The sequence below is a fragment of the Bufo bufo genome, chromosome 8, assembly GCF_905171765.1.
Source record: "Bufo bufo chromosome 8, aBufBuf1.1, whole genome shotgun sequence".
Classification (NCBI taxonomy): Eukaryota; Metazoa; Chordata; class Amphibia; order Anura; family Bufonidae; genus Bufo; species Bufo bufo.
The window spans coordinates 206,426,968-206,449,477 of NC_053396.1; the positions used below are offsets into that span (position 1 = coordinate 206,426,968).

At 43.9% G+C, this 22,510-nt stretch overlaps 2 protein-coding genes across 5 annotated transcripts in view; one reads left to right on the forward strand and one right to left on the reverse strand.

Annotated features, from left to right (window-relative positions):
* Positions 1 to 22,510, reverse strand: part of LOC120977488 (zinc finger protein 260-like) — a 244,578-nt gene that overhangs the window by 84,004 nt on the left and 138,064 nt on the right. The gene's annotated exons all lie outside the window — the stretch shown is intronic.
* Positions 1 to 22,510, forward strand: part of LOC120977496 (complement factor B-like) — a 103,639-nt gene that overhangs the window by 894 nt on the left and 80,235 nt on the right. Inside the window, exon 2 of one of the 2 annotated variants that reach the window (XM_040405476.1) lies at positions 1,666 to 1,863. The exons of the other annotated variant lie outside the window; for it this stretch is intronic. Within the exon in view, the coding sequence (XP_040261410.1) occupies positions 1,666 to 1,863 (198 nt within the window). The remainder of the gene's footprint in view (positions 1 to 1,665; positions 1,864 to 22,510) is intronic. 2 annotated transcript variants of the gene reach the window in all.

Sequence of the window (22,510 nt, forward strand, 5' to 3'; positions counted from 1 at the left end):
ATCATTGCAATAACCGCCATACCATAATGTGTTAATATTATAGCCAGGAGAAAATTATTTCTTAGGGCAGGAGATGTGTTAAAAAGGAAAAATGATATTTCAATTTCTTTTCAGTTTTTGGATTCACACGTTAGGCATTATATGGCGGTATTATGTGAACACTTGTTTTGGGGCATTTTTATTTGAACAGTGACTGGCAGTGTTGTGTGGGAAATATATGGCAATGTTATGTGGACACTATCCACGTTAGGCATTATATAGCAGTAATCTCCGAATGCTTTTGGCTTACTTAGTGGGTGGCAGTATTGTGTGGGAAATATATGACTTATGCAGTATTTTTGGGATATTTTACGGCAATATTATTCAAGAATTCCATGATGGTATTATTTAAAAACTTTGAGACATTTTTAGTTGAGCAGTGAGTGGCAGTATTGTATAGAATATATATGAAAGTTTTATGCACATTCTATATGGCAGTATTATGTGGGAACTATTTGGCAGTATTACATAGGCATGATATAGAATTATTTCTATTTGGAAAATGAGTGGCAGTATAGTGTGGGAAATAACTTTATGTGGACATTATTTAGCTACTATATAGCATTATTATTTAGGCATTACATGGTGGTATTTTTTAGGCACTGAATTGTTGTATTGTGTGAGCATCGTAGGGAACTAATATTTGAGCTGTGCATGAGAAACCAAGGGGTTTTCCACCTTTTAGATAGTGAAGACCTATCCTCCCAATAGGTTATCAATGTCAGACAGCGGGGTCCCATCCCAGTGGATTGAGCCAGAAGCACAAGGCTCCATCCATCATCTAGTGGCCATGCGGGGTACTGCAGCTTAGTTTCTATTTTCTTGGATTAAAATTCTTCAAATTCTGGATGCATATGGATTTATTTAGTTCAGGGGGCGCTGTATACATCCTATACAGGGAGCTCTGCACCAGAGGCGGCTGATAACAGTATTTTACCATGTGACCTCCGTATATCGCTATGTAAACGGGAACAGGGGATTTGGAGCCATGCGTCACCACACAGAGCTCTGACCCGAAGAAGGAATTTTGGAATCATTTAGATTAAATAGCAATAAATTATAGCGACATTTTCCTGTCCTAATCCACCTCCACTAACCCCTGCACTAACCCAAACGACCCGCAATACCGGGTATCAGGATGTATACACAGTCATACGCCATCCATTTTCTTATGTAAAATGCAGATGCTCCCAACAACAGGAGAGCTAAATGGAATGTGTCAGCTACTAGCTGGAGAGTATCTAAATAAAAATTAAATAACTTTGTATATACATTGCATTACTCGTCTCCAGAGCTGCATTCACAATTCTGCTGGCGGCTAAAGGAAACCGTCAACAGGTTTGTTGTCAGACGCCACCTTAACAACCTAGGTGACCTGGTGATGCAGTTAATTTACTTCTGGCCTGCTCTAAAGAAACAACCGACAAGGACTTCTGGGCGATTTCCTCTGTAAAGAGTGCAGAACTGTAAATGCAGCTCTGGATTATAATACAGGGTGTAATTTAAGGTTGAGATGTGTTAGCAAAAATGGCGACAATTCTACAAATCTCTGTCCATATGAACTGATTTCTTTTTTTGCTCTTGGAATGTGTATTCTTCATCATCGCCATGTCTCTTTGTTTTTAGTGTCCATCGCCGCCCCCGCCAATCAGTGTGATCTTAGTAAAATAGCCATCGATGGGGGTGAATATAATCTGACCGATGGTGCTAATGTTGGCAGTAAGGTGGTGTACACCTGCCCTAAAGGACAGTACCCGCACCCGTTTCCCTCACGAGAGTGCCTCTTCAACGGTCAATGGTCGAATGCGGAGTCCCAGTGTATACGTAAGTGACCATGTGTCTGCTGACTGACGCCATTATCAGGGGTATAGCTATAGGGGGTGCAGAGGTAGGAGTAGCACCTGGGCCCTGGTGCCTGTGAGGGCCTGAAGGCTCCTTTGCCACATAAGGTGACACCAGCATCATAAATGGCACCTGGTAGGTGGGATGTAGAGACTTTACATTTGGGCCTAGGAGCTTCAAGTTATACTTCTGGTATTAAAGACTATAACGTATGTGACACTTGCAGTGTTGGGTTTTGGCCTCCCAGAGACTTCAGATAAGGTTGTATTTGGGGCCCATTACTGTTACATTTACCCCTGATTCCATCTCTTCATATGAGGTTCAGACAACCAGTATGGCATCCCATAGTTGTCAACAGTCCCAAATTTGCAGGGACTGTCCCTAATTTTTAGCGATAAGTAGAAGAAGTGTATCAGCGATACAGGCAGATTTCCCCATTAAATGAAGAAAAATGGATGGTGTTGCAGGAAGCTGGAACTTATAAATAAACATCCGACTGGCTTGATCCCAAACATACTAGTAACTGCAGGGGGACCCCTGGGCGCCAAAATGTTGGAAGACGGCCGGAGCATTCATCAAACCAAAGGGCATAACCAAATTCTCGAAATGACCCTCAGGGGTATTGAAGGCCGTCTTCCATTCGTCCCCTTCCCTGACCCTGACCAGGTTGTATGCCCCTCTTAAATCCAACTTAGAAAAAACCTTAGCCCCAGCAATCTGGTTAAACAGGTCCGGGATCAGAGGAAGCGGATATGGGTCACGAATCGTGATACGGTTCAGCTCCCTGAAATCCAGATAAGGTCTTAAAGAACCATCTTTTTTCTTAACAAAAAAAAAAAAACAGCGGCAACAGGTGACTTCGAGGGTCGGATGTGTCCCTTTCTCAGGCTCTCAGAGATATAAGTACGCATAGCGACTCTTTCAGGTTGGGAGAGATTGTATAGTCGTGATTTTGGCAGTTTGGCGCCTGGGATGAGATTAATAGGGCAGTCGTACTCCCGGTGAGGGGGCAACTCCTGGACACCACTCTCGGAAAACACATCCGAAAATTCAGAGAGAGAAGATGGCACAGTCTTGGTAGAAACCTCTGAAAGAGACGCCGTGAGGCAATTCTCTCTGCAAAACTCACTCCAACCATTTATTTGCCTTGCTTGCTAATCAATGGTGGGGCTATGTTTAGTGAGCCAGGGTAGCCCCAACACTAGAGGAGTAGGTAATCCGCTTAAGACGAAACATGACATATTCTCAACATGAGCGTCACCCACAGTCAAATGGATATTGTGAACCATGCCCTTTAACGATCTTTGAGAAAGTGGAGCGGAATCGATAGCAAAAACAGGTATATCCTTTTCCAAAGTGCATATCTGGAAACCATGCGTTATTGCAAATTGATTATCAATGAGATTGACAGCTGCTCCCCTATCTACAAAAATCTTACAATGTTCTTGCTGTCTAGCGCCTCCCTGGCAGGTAGGAGAAAACGGGAACTACAGGTAAATGGCAAACCTTCAATTTCAGCATCAACCTTGCCAATAGTAGCAAATGGAAAGTTTTTAGAGGGTTTTTTTCTTTTTGTTTTTGTTTTATTACCCTCAGAAAACTCCATAAATCTCCTAGAGGGGCAAACATTAGCCAAATGATTTATACCCCCACAACAGAAACAAACCCTCTTCTGAGAGCTGAATCCTCTACTATTAGAGGCAAACAAAATCAGCTGCATGGCCTCCTCCTCAGAGGGGATTGAGAGAGACTGAGACCCCTGCACACTGAATGAGACAGCCCCACTGTCCTTGGACTGAATGTGACAGGAAGGAGTAGTCTCCTCTCTCTCTCTAAGACGCCTGTCAATACGAACAGCTAGAGACATGGCAGATTCTAACGAGGCTGGTCTCTCATGAAAAGCAAATGCATCTTTCAATCTTTCCGAAAGACCATGGCAAAATTGACTTCGGAGTGCAGCATCATTCCAACCAGTATCAGCTGCCCATCTCCGAAATTCTGAACAATATATCTCTGCGGACTGTTTACCCTGGCATAAAAGACGCAGTTTAGATTCAACTAGAGCAATACGATCCGGGTCATCATATATCTGCCCCAGGGCTACAAAAAATTCATCCACCGATCGGAGGGGCCGTGCCCCGACCGGCAGCGAAAAGGCCCAAGACTGAGCGTTATCCCTGAGCAGCGAGATGATGATCCCCACCCTCTGCTCCTCATCACCAGAGGAATGGGGAAGTAGGCGAAAATGGAGTTTGCAAGCCTCTCTAAAGCGAACAAAATTCTCACTACCCCCGGAGAACGTATCCGGAAGCGAGATCTTAGGCTCGGAACAAACTCCATGAACGCAAGCAGAACCGGTCACCTGAAACTGAGACACAGTTTTACGGAGATCTGCTACCTCCAGTGAAAGACCTTGCATGCGGTCAATCAAGGCTGAAACCGGATCCATGCTTAAGACGGTTATGGCGGTTTATAATGTCACGGATGGTGTTGCAGAAAGCTGGAACTTATAAATAAACATCTGACTGGCTTGATCCCAAACTAAGGAGCATATGGGTGAGCCCTATAAAACCTCTAGAGCTCTCCCTGACTGCTATGCCCATGCAAAGATCTTTATGGTAGACGATTGCATGTCCACGTACCTTATACTATCTGACACCTGAAAACCCTATAATAGTGAGGGGACACGACCACCGGCTCCCTGCACATAATACGGACGGAGTCAGGGTCACCTACAATCAAGCCAGCAAGTAAACACAAATAAAAGAAACAGACTTATCTGAGGAATCAGGAGAAGGAGCATCCAGCAGTGAAGAACTCATCCAGGAAGAAGTATAAACCGCAAAGTGAGGCAGTATGGGAGGGAATATAAAGGGAGACAATCAGTGCAAATAGATGACAGCTGGGAGAAGGAAAGGAGATGACAAAGTGAAACCAAAACAAAGAACTTCATGCAAGAGGTAGCGAAGAACATCTAATAGACCTTCTCACAGAGCTGGCGGTGACACTTTCCCATGCCGATAATCGGTGTGGCTTACCTGTACCCTGCCCACAATGCGTAGTCCTGTTTGGGGGGCGTTTCCAGGGAAGGGTCCCTAAGTCACCTTCTGTAATGTTGGGAAGTATGGCTTCCATATTGAGCATTTATTTGTATGTGTTCCCCCCACAGGCGTGGAGTGCCCCAGACCAGTCATGTTTTATAATGGAGAGTTCTATCCCAGGAAAGCAAAATATTTTGTCGGAGACTAGGGGGAGCCAAATGCCAATTAATTTAGATCAATACTACATAAAACAAAAATATACATTACCCAAGGGTCAAGTGATGTGCAGAGTCTTGGGGCAGTCAGCTCTCAAGAGTTTTTTTTCGATAATCCAAATGTTTCTCCAGAGATCTCCCTTTCTTTCTTTTTTTTTTTTTCCTTTCTCTCCCTCCTCCTCCTTTTTTTCTTCTTGGTATCTGGTTTCTTAACCCAAAACTTATCAGATGAACACACCCTCCTAGATTGGACTTTCCAATCATTGTTGGATGGGTGTGAGCATTGATAAGGAGCGTGACGTCATAATACTACCCAGAATGCACTTTTGCTAGTGGTGTAGTATTAACTGCTCATATCTAGGTGGCACTGTTGTATAAGCAATAAGCATCATACCATTAAGGGCTCACTCATACATGCCTGATATTTTTAATACTACACACCTCTGACATCCGGAGGCCTTGTTTTAGAGCCGAGGGACAAACTTTGATACATGAATGTATACTTTGAGGAACATCTAGACAATTCTCACACTGTGGAATCCATGATCAGATAAGAAATACAATGAAGCCTCTAAATCTGCAGAGGCGTGTATCTTCTAACTGTCTAAATGTATAATATATTGTTACAATAACACTAGCTTTTTGAACGGCACAGAAATCTTCCCATGAACTTACTTCAGCCTACATGAAAACTCATACAAAACATATAGTAACATAGTAACATAGTACATAAGGTCGAAAAAAGACATTTGTCTATCCAGTTCGGCCTGTTATCCTGCAAGTTGATCCAGAGGAAGGCAAAAAAAAAAACTGTGAGGTAGAAGCCAATTTTCCCCACTTTAGGTGAATAAAAAAATCCTTCCCGACTCCAATCAGGTAATCAGAATAACTCCCTGGATCAATGACCCCTCTCTAGTAGCTATAGCCTGTAATATTATTACACTCCAGAAATACATCCAGGCCCCTCTTGAATTCCTTTATTGTACTCACCATCACCACCTCCTCAGGCAGAGTTCCATAGTCTCACTGCTCTTACCGTAAAGAATCCTTTTCTATATTTGTGTACAAACCTTCTTTCCTCCAGACACAGAGGATGTCCCCTCGTCACACTCACAGTCCTGGGGATAAATAGATGATGGGATAGATCTCTGTACTGACCCCTGATATATTTATACATACTAATTAGATCTCCCCTCAGTCGTCTTTTTTCTAAAGTGAATAACCCTAATTTTGATAATCTTTCAGGGTACTGTAGTTGCCCCATTCTAGTTATTACTTTAGTTGCCCTCATCTGGACCCTCTCCAGCTCTGCTATGTCTGCCTTGTTTACAGGAGCCCAGAACTGTACACAGTACTCCATGTGTGGTCTGACCAGTGATTTGTAAAGTGGTAGGACTATGTTCTCATCACGGGCATCTATGCCCCTTCTGATGCAACCCATTATCTTATTGGCCTTGGCAGCAGCTGCCTGACACTGGTTTCTACAGCTTAGTTTGCTGTTTATTAAAATTCCTAGATCCTTTTCCATGTCAGTGTTACCGAGTGTTTTACCATTTAGTATGTACGGGTGACTTGCATTATTCCTTCCCATGTGCATAACTTTACATTTGTCAGTGTTAAACCTCATCTGCCACTTATCTGCCCAAGCCTCCAATCTATCCAGATCCCTCTGTAGCAGTATACTGTCCTCTTCAGTGTTAATTACTTTACACAGTTTAGTGTCATCTGCGAAAATTGATACTTTACTATGTAAGCCTTCTACAAGATCATTAATAAATATATTGAAGAGAATAGGGCCCAATACTGACCCCTGAGGTACCCCACTAGTGACAGTGACCCAATCTGAGTGTGTACCGTTAATAACCACCCTCTGTTTTCTATCATTGAGCCAGTTACTTACCCACTTACAGACGTTTTCTCCCAGTCCGAGCATTCTCATTTTATATACTAACCTTTTATGCGGTACAGTGTCAAATGCTTTGGAGAAGTCCAGATATACGACATCCATTGATTCGCCGCTGTCAAGTCTGGAACATACCCCCTCATAGAAACTGATTAAATTAGTTTGGCATGACCGATCCCTCACAAAGCCATGCTGATATGGCGTTATTTGCTTATTTCCGTTGAGATGCTCTAAGATAGCATTTCTCAGAAAAGCTTCAAACAGTTTACCCACAACAGATGTTAAACTTACCGGCCTATAGTTTCCAGGCTCTATTTTTGGACCCTTTTTGAATATTGGCACCACATTTGCCATGTGCCAAACCTGTGGGACATTCCCTGTCAGTATAGAGTCCGCAAATATCAGAAATAAGGGTCTGGCTATGACATTACTTAATTCCCTTAGGATACGAGGGTGTATGCCATCCGGTCCTGGCGATTTGTCTATTTTAATCTTTTTAAGTCGCTGATGTACTTCTTCCTGGGTCAGACAGGACACTTTTAATGGAGAATTTATTTTTACATTCTGCATTTCATCTGATAGTTTATTTTCCTCAGTGAATACATTGGAGAAAAAAATATTTAACAGCTTTGCTTTCTCCTCGTCGCTCTCTGCGACTTCCCCCTCATTACTCTTTAAAGGGCCGACACCTTCAGATTTATACTTTTTAACATTTATATAATTGAAGAACATTTTAGGGTTAGTTTTACTCTCTTTGGCAATTAATCTCTCGGTCTCTAGTTTGGCCGCTTTTATTTGTTTTTTACATGTTCTATTTTTTTCCTTATAGTTTTTCAGTGCTTCCGTGCCACCCTCCTGTTTTAGTGATTTATATGCTTTCTTTTTGTTATTTATTGCTTTCTTTACAGTTCTATTTATCTACATTGGTTTCTTTTTGTTCCTTAACCTTTTATTCCCATACAGTATGTACCTCTCCCAATGAGATTTTAGGATGTTTTTAAAGATATCCCATTTTGTGGCTGTATTTTTATTTTTGAGGACTTTGTCCCAGTTAGTTTGGCCTATGGCCTCTCTTAGTTGGCTAAATTTAGCTTTTTTGAAGTTTGGTATTTTTGTTCCTCCCTGTAGAAACGCTCTTTTGAATGATAATTGGAAGGTTATTACTTTATGGTCACTATTTCCCAGGTGTCCCCCAACCTGCACGTCTGTTGTTCTGTCAGGCCTATTGGTTAATACTAAGTCCAGTATGGCCGTCCCTCTAGTCGGGTCCTGAACCAGTTGGGAAAGGTAATTGTCTTTGGTTATTGCCAAGAACCTGTTTCCTTTATGAGATATACAAGTTTCAGTTTCCCAGTCTATATCTGGGTAGTTGAAGTCCCCCATAATAACCACCTCATTATGATTTGCCGCCTCGTCTATCTCGTTTAGTAGTAGATTTTCTGTCGACTCTGGTATATTAGGTGGTTTATAGTAAACTCCTATTAGTAATTTATTGTTGTTTTTAGCTTCATGTATTTCTACCCACATTGACTCCACATGTTCATGTCCCTCACTTATATATTCCCGGAGTGTGGGCTTTAGACAGGACTTTACATAAAGGCAAACCCCTCCCCCTCTCCGTTTTTGACGATCCTTTCTAAACAGACTGTAACCTTGTACATTAACTGCCCAGTCATAGCTATCATCCAGCCATGTCTCAGTTATTCCCACTATGTCATAGTTCTCCTCACACATCACTAATTCCAGCTCCCCAGTTTTATTAGTCAGGCTTCTGGCATTAGTATACATACATTTGAGAGGTTTATGTATATTTTTTACCCTACACCTTTCCTTCTGAATTGTTCTAGTCCCTCCATCCATTCCTCCCCCAGTCCCACTACATTGCCCCCGGTCTCTATCTGCCCTATCTTCCCCTCCTATAAAGTAATTTCCCTCCCCCCCAGTCCTTAGTTTAAACACTCCTCCAACCTTCTAGCCATCTTTCTTCCCAGCACAGCTGCCCCTTCCCCATTGAGGGGCAGCCCGTCCCTACGATAGAGCCTGTAGCCGATAGAGAAGTCGGCCCAGTTCTCCAGGAACCCAAACCCCTCCTTCCTACACCAGTTGTTGAGCCACTTGTTAATCTCCCTAATCTCCTGCTGCCTTTCTTGTGTGGCTCGTGGTACAGGCAGTATTTCGGAAAATACTACCTTTGAGGTCCTTGCCCTAAGCTTTTGACCTAAATCCCTGAAATCATTTTTAAGGACTCTCCACCTACTTCTAACTTTGTCATTGGTTCCGATATGGACCATGACCGCTGGATCTTCTCCAGCCCCTCCCAGTAATCTGTCAACCCGATCCGCGATGTGTCGAACTCACACACTGTTTGGCGATCACGGTCTTTGTGACAGATTTCCCTATCTGTTCCCCTAATAATGGAGTCTCTCACTACCAGCACCTGTCTGGCCTGCCCTGCTCTCCTGCTTACTGGAGCTGACATTCCCCTGACTGGCAGAGGAAGTGTCCAGCTGCAGCAGTGCCGTCCCTGGACATCCCCCTCATCTGCCAAACGTGCAAACTTGTTGGGGTGTCAGATCAGGGCTAGCCTCCCTGGCACTCTTCCCTCTACCCCGCTTTCTAACTGTTATCCAGCTAGCTACCTCACTTTCCTCAGCCTCCTCTCTGTCACCCTCCCCCTCATCTACCCCAAAGAGTGCTTGCTCGGGGAGAAGCAAACTCTTTTGCAAATTGTCAATGCCTCTCAGTGTTGCAACCTGCCCGTTTAGAGACTCGATTTGCGATTCCAAATGGGTAATTTGCTCACATCTTGAACAAAGATATACACCCTCGAACGGCAGTTCCAGGGCTGCATACATCATGCAAGACGTGCACTGGACTGCGCTGTCAATTGTGCAACACATACTAAATGGGGATTACAACAGTAAAAAAGTAAAACAGTAAATATGATTTAGAATTAGACCCTGTCTGCTGTAGTTGAAGGACTACCTAGAATTAAGCCAACAACACACAGGGAAATTATATCCAACCTTAGTTTCCAACTCCTTTTCTTAAACTCCTTTTTTTTTTACTCCACTTAGAGGGCTTCTGTCACCCCACTAAAAGTTTTTTTTTTTTTTGGTTAGTTATAATCCCTATACTGCGATTTTTTCATACATACTGTAATTAATCATTTCGGTTCAGTAGATTATGTTAAAAACGTATTTTTAAAATATGCAAATTACCTTGCTACCAGCAAGTAGGGCGGCTACTTGCTGGTAGCAGCCGCATCCTCCTATCCTAAAGACGCCCCCCCCGCATGCTGATTGACAGGGCCAACGGACGGGATCGTCCTCTGGCTGGTCCTGTCTGCTATCAAGATCTCGCGCCTGTGCCATAACGGTATTCAGTCGGCGCAGGCGCACTGAGAGGAGGACGCTCGCTCGGCGCTCCATCCTCAATGCGCCTGCGCCAATGACGTCATCAAGTACACCCGGAAGAGATTTATTATTAATAATCGTTGGTGGTATAGTGTTAATAACTGTCATTTTAATAAAATTATTTATTCCCATTTCGTTGGTGGTTTTTGTGGCAGCATGCTTATTACGTACATACTTACCTGATTCGAGCATCCAGCGACGTCACCAGACTCTCCGCCTCCTTCCAGCGATGTCAGCGTCTTCTCTTCCGGGTGTACTTGATGACGTCATCGGCGCAGGCGCATTGAGAATGGAGCGGCTGAGCGAGCGTCCTCCTCTCAGTGCGCCTGCGCCGACTGAATACCGTTACGGCGCAGGCGAAAGATATTGATAGCAGACAGGACCAGCCAGAGGACGATCCCGTCCGTTGGCCCTGTCAATCACAATGCAGAGGGGGCGTCTTTAGGATAGGAGGATGCGGCTGCTACCAGCAAGTAGCCGCCCTACTTGCTGGTAACAAGGTAATTTGCATATTTTAAAAATATGTTTTTAACATAATCTACTGAACCGAAATGATTAATTACAGTATGTATGAAAAAATCGCAGTATAGGGATTATAACTAACCAAAAAAATAAATAAATGTTTAGTGGGGTGACAGAAGCCCTTTAATAAGAAGCCCACTTAGTAGAGCAAGCTTCAGGAAGAGCAAGCTCAGGGAGTTCAGTGGTTCAATTTATAGCACCTGGTTGCCCAGGCCACTCCCCTTAATCAAGCAGAGAAAAAAAATGGGTTTAAAAGGCAACAAACAGCAGAGAAAAAAAAATAAGTTTTAAATGGCAGTACTAAAATGCAAAAACTTAACTTTCAAGGATCTCTGCTTCAAACCACACTTAACCACTTGCAATCACTCCCACAAAATCACACTCAGCACTAGAACTCCTTTTTTTTTTAACTCCACTTAACAAGAAGCCCACTTAGTAGAGCAAGCTTCAGGAAGAGCAGTGAATATAAATCAACATTGCTCTTAAAGGCAATGAATACCCATTATAATTAAAATAATTAGATATAACTGTTTACACTTCTGAAAATGCACAACAAATCCCCCTTCATTACAATATAATCCAATAGAGAAGTTGGATTACATTGGAATGTCACAAAGGGCTTTTCATTCGGATTCCTCAAGAATCGGGGAGAGCAGACTCGGTTTGTAATGTTCCAACCAGAGCTTTGCTAAGGTTTTTCTGAAGAACTTTATCCAACGCACCACTAGGATGGTCAGGAAACTTAACCATCCCAGAATGGTGACAATCAGCACACCCCATATATAATCCGCCCCCCATGTCCAAACGGAGGGATTTAACATATCATTGTCCGACAAAGAATACTGTAACGTGTCCATGGTGACGCTATCCTTCCTGATTATCATGCGGACTGTATGGCTAGGCTTGTTGTCTAGCAGATATGTTAAATCTGGATTTATGGTAATTTCTTGGTTTTGGAAGGCATCAATACTCTCCACTTCCCCTTCAATGTCCTCTATGTCGACCGGATATAGAGTACGGTTTCCAATCATAATCCTGGAATTACGGGGCACTTTTACAATGGAGACACGAGAAGGTAAGGCAATGACTTTCACCATCACATGATCATTTGAAAAAAACTGTCATATCTGGTAAACGGGTACTACCAAGCCATTTGTCTTGTATCAAAACAGCGTTCACTACCTTATCCTCCTCGATTTTAGACAGGGTCACTTGGCACTTTTCTGATCCAGGTGTCTCATATTCGAGGTCACACAACACGTTGGCTGCATCATAATTGAAAGGATCGCCTTCGCACTGGAAATTGTTGTCCCGGAATGTTACGCAATTGTCCAGAATTGGTCCAGAAAGCCAGTCCTATTTCCAGGGTTGGTAGGCTACCATGTCAGGAGTCTGAATCCTAACGTGGATATTGTCTTTCCAAGTGCCCACATTATGAATTCTTTTCATCTGGAACACATTATTTGTAGAAATAACGGGAATTGAAAGAAGAAAACAGACTTCCAATTTTATAGGATCGATATACAACGGTATGGCAATCCCCATGTTGAACGCTAAGTTCAGTTGGATGTCCTCTACTTTCTCTTCATTGACCTTTTGTAGCATTTTACGAATTATATCATATGAAACAAAGTATAGGGGAATGCGTCCTTCCCTTAAGTCCTGCATCCCACTTTGTACTTCATCATGATAGACTGGTGTATGAAAGTCAATACGCTCTTTTAGGGAAATAAGTTCTTGTTAAAACTGTTCATTACTCTCATGAAGATTTATTGAATGAGTCAATAATTTTGAGTGTAAGTTGGTGGTAATGACAGTATCCTCTACAACGGAATATAAGTCCGATAAATGTTTTTTCTGATTTTCCATCTCTGCATGAATACTCATCAGGTTCCTTTTCAGTGAACCTGTCTCAAGTTCCAATGTTTTAATAGAGATGGAATTAACAGCTGATACACCGGTGGCAATGACAGTGCCCACTACGCCAAAGATTATGGCAGCTGCAATCGCAGAAATGAACCGCCTTGATCGTCGACTTGTTGAAAACTGTTCTCTGGTCATGGTTTACCTTGTCTGTTCCAGGATCTGTGTAATCCTTTCTTGGGAATAGCCGATGTGCATTTGATACCACATCTTTATTTCTGGAAATGTTGAACTGTCTTTCGACGAAGACACGTGGATCCAAACTGATGTAGATCTTTTGGGATAGAACCCTCTTATTCGTCAAGATGAATCCCGTGGTATCCTGCAGCATGATCCCAGATGAAGGGCCTGGTACAGCAATCGGCTCGGCCTGGAACTCCTTCCCCAAGATCAGGATGATGTAGATAACGGCAACAACCCTCGATGCCATCTTGCGCCTGTAATATATTGTATGACAGATATAAGTACATACATCTTCCACTTTTTATCACTCCTGCAAGAAAAGAGTTAATACTACCATACATCTTTGATTTGGCATAGTTTCTTTTCTTGAACAGAGCAAGTTCTCGATTCAAAAGTGAGTCAAGAGATAATTAGTTACAGGAAAATACATGAAGATAGGTTAGTACATTTGCATGTTCATACTATACCAATCCTGGGTATCCGTCTTTAGCTGGAACCTTGATATCTCTTTACTCTTCATCATCCGGCAATCCTTCCATTTTGCAAAGTTGTGACCTAGGATGACAAACACGTAATTGATTAATATGCACCCATTTCTCTATAAATTCATCCACCTTAGGAATTTTGATCTTCTAGACCACAGGTGACAATTTGTCAATAATGACATTGGGTCCCTTCCAGGAAGGCAGGAACTTCCTTTCCTTCACCTGATCCCGGGCGAAGTTATAGAGATAAACCTGATCGGAAATCTGGTACTCCTTTTGAGTAGTCTTCAGATCATAGTAGGTTTTGGCGCTCACGGCTGTTTTCTCCAGATTTTTCTGGGCAAATGCAAAAGCATGCTGAAAGTGCTTGCATAGATTCTCCATGTATTGGTGAGCTGTGGAAGCATTTATCAAATTTTGGTCTGTTGTCCGGTAGAGTAAATGCTGGGGTAACACCATCTTCCTGCCTGTGATCATTTCGAAGGGAGAAAGTTTGGTTGCTGCGCTTGGAGTGGCTCTGATGGCCATGAGAACCAAAGGCAGCTTCACATCCCAGTCCCAGACAAATTTCTTTAGAATGTTGACAATTGTTTGGTTGTAGCGTTCTACTCCCCCACTAGAGGTTGGCCGATAAGCTATATGTAGCTTCCTTTTTACTCCCAGTATCTCCCACGTTTTTGTCATCACCTCACTAGTAAAATGACTTCCGCGATCGTACTCATTGCGTTGGGGAAGACCGAACCTGGAAAACACGTGGTTAATGAGTAGAGACGCACACTTGAACTGCAAGTCTTGCAAGGCAAACATTCTACCCATTTTGTGAATAGTCAAGTCACGGTTAACATATATCTGTTGCCTCTTCATGAAGTTGTTACTGGTCCAATAAAGTCAATCTGGATGTCTCACCATGGCATGGACGTCCCCCTTTTCATCAGCGGTGCCCGATGAGTGGGTGCTTGCGGCTGGAAATGAGGGCATATTAAACATCCTTGACAATATGTGCGAACGTCTTGCAACATATGAGGCCAATAAGCGGAATCCCGTAATAATTCATACGTTAACTTCTCACCTCGATGACTAGCCGTTGGGGCGTCATGGGCGTGTTTTAACATCAAACCTCGGTATGCCGTGGGTACCACCCATTGTGAGATACCATTCTTCGAGGTTCTTACCAACAATCCATTCTGTAACGAGAATTGGGACTTACCTTTCATCAAAATTAGTAACTCTTCTTTGCCTGCACAGTCTTCCAAAGTTGGACAATGGGACAATTCAGCGGATCTTCAATGTGTTTGTAAAACATACCAATGACTGGATCCCCCTTTTGACTCGCGATAAGATCCTCACTAGGGGAATCTTGGCTCCATTGTGCCACATTGGCTTTGGTTTCCTTCTGGGCCTGTCTTCTTGTTATTGCATCCACTTGGATAGTTCCCATGAGGTTATCAACGTCCAAGACTTCTCCATTATCGGCTGCTTGTTTAGCAAGGGAATCTGCCAAATCATTCCCCTCCTTATCCATACCTGGATATTTTGAGTGACCTTTTACCTTTTTCCAGTATATGGTGAGACCATGGGAGGTAACCATCTCGTCGATCTTACAAAACATTTTACCATGCTTGACAGGCTTATTGTTACTTCTTACCATATTAGACCTTTTCCATCCAGGGAAGTACTCCACGAAGCTACTGCGAATATAATTGGAATCTGTGATTATAACAAACTCTTTAAGACCAGAATCAATAGCCATTTGTTCAGCTTTATACACAGCTCCGCGACTTTGCTACTTTTGGAACCAATTTTGTATCCGATGGACACATCTGGGAATGTATTATTCCATACGATTCCGATACCTGCAACCAATATGCGTTCAGTTCCTATATTGGTATGGAAAGAACAGCCGTCAACATATACACATGGTAAGGATCTGCAGTATTCTTCTTCATAAGACTTGTATCGAGATGCAGATTGTTCTTCCAGGAAATCATTTTGTGGTGATTCACCTTTATGTCCTGAATTGGAACAATTATGAAGTTCAGCTAATCCTTGGGCAATTGGATTCTTATTATTTTGTTTGTACCTGATTTCCAATGGCCATCCCATTAAGGACATCGTCCAGGCGGTTATCCTGCTGTTTGATAAATTCCCATCCTTGATTCTATCACTCTGCAAATATTGCAGGGGTTGGTGTGCAGTTTCCACAATAATCTTTTCGCACTGGATAAAACTCCTGAAATATTGTAAAGCCCACACAGTTGACAGTAATGCTTTTTCATAGTCATTGAACTTAACCTCAACCGGTGACAAGGACTTGCTGGCATAGGCGATGATTTTGTGCAAGTTGTCCTGTTTTTGGAAAAGGACTGCACTCACACTTTTGTCGGTGAAGCCTGTTTCAACATAAAAAAGGGTTTTCCACCTTCTGGATAGGCAAGGCATGGGGCCTGGATAAGTCTGGCTTTGAGTTCATTCACAGCTTGCTCGTGACGCTCACTCCATTCCCATTTTACTCCTTTCTTCAGCAACTGCAAAAGAGGTTTTGTAATCTCGGCATAGTTATCTATGAACTTACGTGAATAGTTCATCATGCCCAGGAAGGATTTCAACTCCTTGGGATTTGTAGGTGACTTTGTGTTGATTACTGCTTCCACTTTCTTCTTCTGTGAGTTGATTCCATCGGCAGTGATTTCGTGGCCTAAAAAATTGACTTTGGTACGACACCATTGAGCCTTCTGTAAAGAAAGTTTTACACCAGCGTTTCTTAGTTGGGTTAGTACATGCCTCAGTTCCGCAATATGCTCCTCAAAAGTTGTGCTTTTGATTAGGATGTCATCCACATAGGATAAGGTACTGTCACGGGTAGAGTAATGGGTATCAAGATAGAGCGGAGGTGCACCCCCTGAGCTGCCACCTGGCCCCTTGTCCCTACCTTCTTGCACCACTCGCCCTAGGTGACGGAGTGCAACTGGGCGACAATCCCTAACCTACTAAGTGCAAGCAGAGAGAAAGAGACAGCAGGGAAGAGGACAGCCACTGAGAAGTTACAATAAGCGGACAAGAGGTAGAACAAAAACGGAAGGCGAGGCGGGTCAACTAGCCGAGGTCAGTCCAGGAGGTCACGTCAGAACAAGGGAAGAGGCAAAGACAAATCCGTAAACAAGCCGAGGTCAAAATTCGAGAGGTAGCGTCAAGGTACAGGGAGCAGGCAGAAGAGGTGTCAAGAGGCGTGAATTCCAGAGGTAGCTAAATAACAATAAAGTACACAGCCTATAGGACGAAAATCACAGGCAACCTGTAGCCAGCAGGCCGCCTGTATTAATAGTGGGGAGTGAGGGTCATGTGACATGGCCAGCATAACATTAACCGACAAACAGACAAGTCGAGCACCGAGTGATCAGCTCGGCGCTCAAGGCAGACCTAGGAGCAGGGAGCCTCCCAGCTAGCAAAGCCACCCTGGGAACGAGGCCAAACACAGATCCTCACTCCCGAAGCTAAGCAGCAGGTCTGCGGCTGATGAGAGACGGAGTGCGCCTTTGGCGCCCCGTTACAGGTACCTCGTTCAGTGGCCTCAGGCATTGCCTTATGCATGAACACAGCAAACTCATGACCCGCATTTATGTACCCGAAAGGTAATCGGGTCCATGCATATTGTTGCTTTCCAAATGTAAAGGCCAGTTTGTATTGATACCTCTCGTCCACTTTAATTGTCCAATATACTTGCGCACAATCCAGAGCAGTGGAAATTTTGGATCCCTGTATTTGTGCCAAACTCTGGTCAATATACGGCACGGGCCATCCGGACATGTATACACGTTTGTTTAACTGCCTTAAGTCCGAACAGAGACGGAATTGACCATTGGGTTTGAGAATTCCAAGTACAGGATGGTTGAACGAGCTGTGCACTGGACGGATGATCCCCCGCTTCTCCAAGTTTTTGATGATTTCCGATAGCGACTCATATGCCGCCAACGGAAGTCGGTACTGTTTAACATAAACAGGGGGTGCATTGGGATCCGTTTGGATTCTGGCAACGTGTAGGTCAGTTTCCCCGCAGTCGTAAGAATCCTTAGCAAACAGGTCTTGGAATTCGGCGAAGAGCCCCTTTAGCTGTTGACGCTCCGACTCCTCGGAACATGCGTCAGCTATAGAGATTTGCTCTTCCACCCGTTCCTGAAATTCTGGAAAGATTTCAGGTTGACTTAACTCGTAAGCTTCTTCAAGCTCACTAGTTAAATAATTTTGAGTATTGCGTACCTTCTCCTTTCCTTGTTGGCATGACTCGTACTCCTTCTCATCGATCTCATGGTTGAAAATCAGTGATGATTCTTCAATGTGGCATGTACCTTCTTCAGAGCTGAAAGGATAAACAGAGTGGATATTAAATAACCCCTCAGGTATTGAGGAAAAATGTTGTTCCACTATCTGCTCTTCTGTTAAGAATTCATCAGGAATAAGTCCAATGACATCATTTTGGAAACTAAAAGTGTAATACTCAGAATCCATAGCCAGACCAATTATGGTGTCTTTTTGTAGAGATATACTATGGGGAGCCATGTTATGAATTATCTTATGCAATGGATCCTGATGGATGTTTACCATAGGAGTCGGCTTTACCTTCAGGCCGAGTTGCTGCATCCGGTTGGACAAACAGATCAAAGCATCTGCATTCTTCAGTCTCTTTGTCCCTTCTTTATTTAAATAAGAAGAAGAAATGGTTTACAGCCTTCAGGGATTTTAACCTCATCTGCAACCATGATACTCACGGCATAGGGCACCTGTTGTCCCCATCTCAAGGCTTGCTCTTCATCCTGGATTCCCTCCGGGTTCCCAGGTAATCTGGACCATAGAGTATTGTTGACCAGATCAATCTGCATGGCAAATCGGTGTAGAAGGTCATTACCTATGTACATCTGGTACCGTGGTTCATTCAACACAATAAATAAATGTTCTGTCGTTTTTTTCCCCTATGGAAATAGACAATAGACATCTTGCAATCACATTATGACTCTGTGAATCTCCATCCAGATCATGAATCCATTAGTCCTGTGGAGAGGAAACTTTAATCATTTTAGGATTAGCAATCAGTTTCAAAAGACTTAGGCTTATGTAACTGGCTTCGGATTTGAGATCCAGCTTGGCGTATTTCACCCGGGCCATATTGTTCACCTGTACGGGAATCAATAAGTTATCGTTAACCTTCTCAATCCGTACCATGGATTGAGTATGCCTGGTCAGGTCTGCGACTTCGTAACTTCTCCCTTTAAGAGAAATAGTTAACACATCCCCATCCAGGGTTACCTTTTCAATTCTGTCCTTCTGGATGGTTATGGTATGTGCGGCACCGCTGACGGCTTCCTCTGGCTTACCATTTTTCAGAATCGTGACATCCGGCGTTTAATTGTTCCTAAAATGCACTTCAACAGAGTTAAACCTTTCCTCAATCACATGACAATTACATTGGGATTGTGCATTACAAGAGTACTCATAGGCAATGGGTGCCTTCACCTGAGTCCAGACGGCTTCATTCATAAAGTCTACTACGGAATTCAATCTTTTCAGGAGGTCGATTCCTATGATCAGCCAATCATAAGGAAGGTCCACAATCAGTGTGGGATGTCTAATTATCTTCTTGCCAATTTTGAATTTTAACCATGATGTACCTCTTACCTGCAAAGCATCTCCGCCGACACTTATCAAAGAGCCATCAAACGATTTCAATCTCGGCTTCTTTGCTGTCGCATCCAATACCTGTTGGAAATAACTATATGACAATATAGTGGCATGTGATCCTGTGTCAAGTAAACCCCTGATTGGCCCGATAAGTTCATCTTGGAGATAAGAATCAAGAAAATATCGGCCTTCAACCTGAAACAAATCACATAAGAAATTGGGGTGATCACTTATTTGACATTTGTTAAGGATTTGACCTTTCTGCAGCGTCGCGACCTCTGGTGAATTCTTGGAATTCCTGCTGCTCGAGGCGGCAGCAGCAGCCCCCACCTTTGGAGAACACTGGATCACATCACAGCTTACAGACGGCAGCTCGCAGATTGACGCAGAGATGATAGGATCACTCACTGGAGAAGACACATTAGTGCAGGAATCATCATGATTCGACTGTAACATAGACAACATGTTAGACATCTCCCCCTTGGCCTCAATTTAAGGGTCAAGAACACTGCAAGGCAAAGTAGGATTAGAAATCACATTAGATTCTCTTACAACCATCTCGGTAGCCTTGCACCGGCCTGGGCTCTGACCCCGCCCTGCCTGCATTATGGGGCTGAGCTGGGTCCTGCAACTGCCCCTAAAAAAGACTCAGGCTGTTTTCCAGTGGACACCTGGGACATTTTACTAATTATTTCATGTAATTTGGCCACTTGATCTGCCAAGTGATCCAATCGATTGTTTGATTTGCGCACAGTTTGGACTTGTGGTGTGCCCTTATTAGAAGTGGCTGACCGACTTCTAGGTGAAGTAGGGGGATCAGGCCTACTTTCCTTCTGTTGTCTGGGCCTGTTATTCCAGCACCTGTATCCCTGGGGACCCCTATTGTAATATTGGGGATGGTAGTTAGACCTCCCAGCACCGGAGTTATCCCCCTCTGGCCCATTGGGGCTCTGAGGTTTTGTTTGCTTGGGTCCTACCTGTTGTCGCTGAATTTGTTGGACAGGTCCTATAGACTGAGGGTACTTACATGGCTGCGTTTTATGGGCATTGCATCATAAAACAGTTGTTTAAACTCCTCAGACTCCCAGTTTGGGGATCTATACGCCAACCCATAGGCATTTTTAAGGATGGGGAGGAATTCCCGGGGACTCTGATTGTGTCTACATGTGAGTTTATAGATATCACGTTTTGCAGCAGTCACAGTACGGTAAGGGCCGCATTGTAATTTGACCTCGTGCAAAACATCCTGCCAATCCTGAATTCCCCTCTCCCTAAATGAAATAAAGTAGTGGCGATATTTACCATCAAATGCCCGTGGTAGGAATCTGATCCTGTCCGCATCAGAATACAATTTTAAAGAATCCATGGTGGACTGGTACAGTTCTAAGTGATTGGCAATTTCAGGAGAACCCTTTTTAGAGAACTTGGGCACAGTGACATTTTAAAATTTAATGATACTCGAGGAGTTCTGATCCTATTCTGAACACTGAGTATTTTTCTTTCTAGAGACCACCTCAGCATATGTTGGTTGTCTGAAACTCTCACCCCCCTTATTGGCAAACTCATGCCTGCGTGGTAGAGAATGGATCACACGCTTTCCCACATCACTGTCACAATCACTCACGCTCCGCTCACTTCCATCAGACCCACTTGGCACAGGTGACTTAACCCTAACATTCCTCTCTAGAGGAGGACGTGGAGGGGCACTTCTGTGTCCTTTTGCGTCGCTAGTGCCTAGTAAGGTGGTTACAGCTTGAAACGCCTGACTTAATTGGTTAAGGCCTCCTGTGTAATCATGCCATCACCCTCGGGTGGCTTAGGGTCTCGGATGGATTGCGCTTTAAGAGCATGTGATGATGACATATCTACATTTTGGGGTGTGAGAATTGGAGGGTCTGGACATCCCTCATGATCAGACAGATCACTTTGAACATTAGCTACTGTTTGGCTTAGTTCATTTGTTTGCTGCAGACTGCTATAACGGATGTGCAGCTCCTCTGCCTCACTTTTTAATTTGTGATAGGCAGCATAGCTGTGATCAAGCTTGCATTTTAAGTCCTCGATTGATGCCTTTGCACATTCTAATCTTTCTTCCATATGGGATACATATCCTTGTATTTTTGTTATTGTGGCGAAACCAACCTCGCCACTGGGTTTTGGAGAGGCCTGTTTACCAGCCTCTTGCCTCAGGATTATGGCCCATACTAACTTTAAAGGAGAAGACAGACCGGCCGCACAGCTTAAATCTGTCTTTGGAGTTGTATTTTGTTATGTGAGGGTACCCAGCTAATTTTATTGTATTCGTGTATTCTGAGTGCCATTCGCCTAATGATATGCACTCAGACTTGAGCTATTTGGGTATATCTTAAATGTCTGTGTTTGCTGTGGGGGTGTGACATTGTGTGTTTGGGTGGTGATTTCTGTCCTGTTGTCCCCACATGTGTATTGGCGATTTCCCTTTGTCCTGAGAGATAATTCCTCGGGTGTCTCCAGGGCAGAGAGGAGGAAACCATAATGCATTGTGGGGATGTGTTGTGTCTGTGTATCCTGAGTTGCTGCATATCTGTCCTGTGTCACAGTCTTCCTTCTGGTCCCCTAGGGGCGTGTCCACCAGATGGGGACCTGCATAAATACGGGCGGGTAGCCCTCAATAAAGTGTGCTGCTTTTATACCTTCATGAAGTTTTGGCTCATGTTTGGGGAATGCGATAACTACACTCTTGGGGATTGCTATATCACAATACTCCCCTGAGTATAAGCTCTTGTAAGAGCTTGCTCCTGGTTCCTGTCTCTGGATTTAGGAGAGGTTCACCCACTGGAGCCTGGAGCCTTGTTGTAGGTCCAGGGTGGGTAGGAGACGGCGAGACCTCCACCAAGCTTCGGCGGGTCGTGGGGTCTGCAGTGCTGACGGTGTCAAGTGGAGTGCTTCGAGTTCTCTGGAAGCACTAGGAGCAGCTATCGACGGAGGTACCCGGTCGCGGTGCTAGGCGTTCCATTACATTGGTGGCAAGCAGTGGGATGGCGTCCTAGTGTGAGGAGAAGCAGCTCGGAGACACCGTTCGTGGATTTACTAAATTGAGGGCAACGCTAGTATTCGTACAGCGCCCCTGGCTACAGCAATATGGATGCCATTGGTTCCTGCACAGCATTCCATGAGGAAGATCACCCGGATTACAGGGATGCCGAGCGGAAAGGCGTATGGCACCAGGCCCTGGAGGACGTGCAGCGTCGAAGGGGTGAGAGTCTTCCCAGTGAGGAGCAGAGATTGCGAA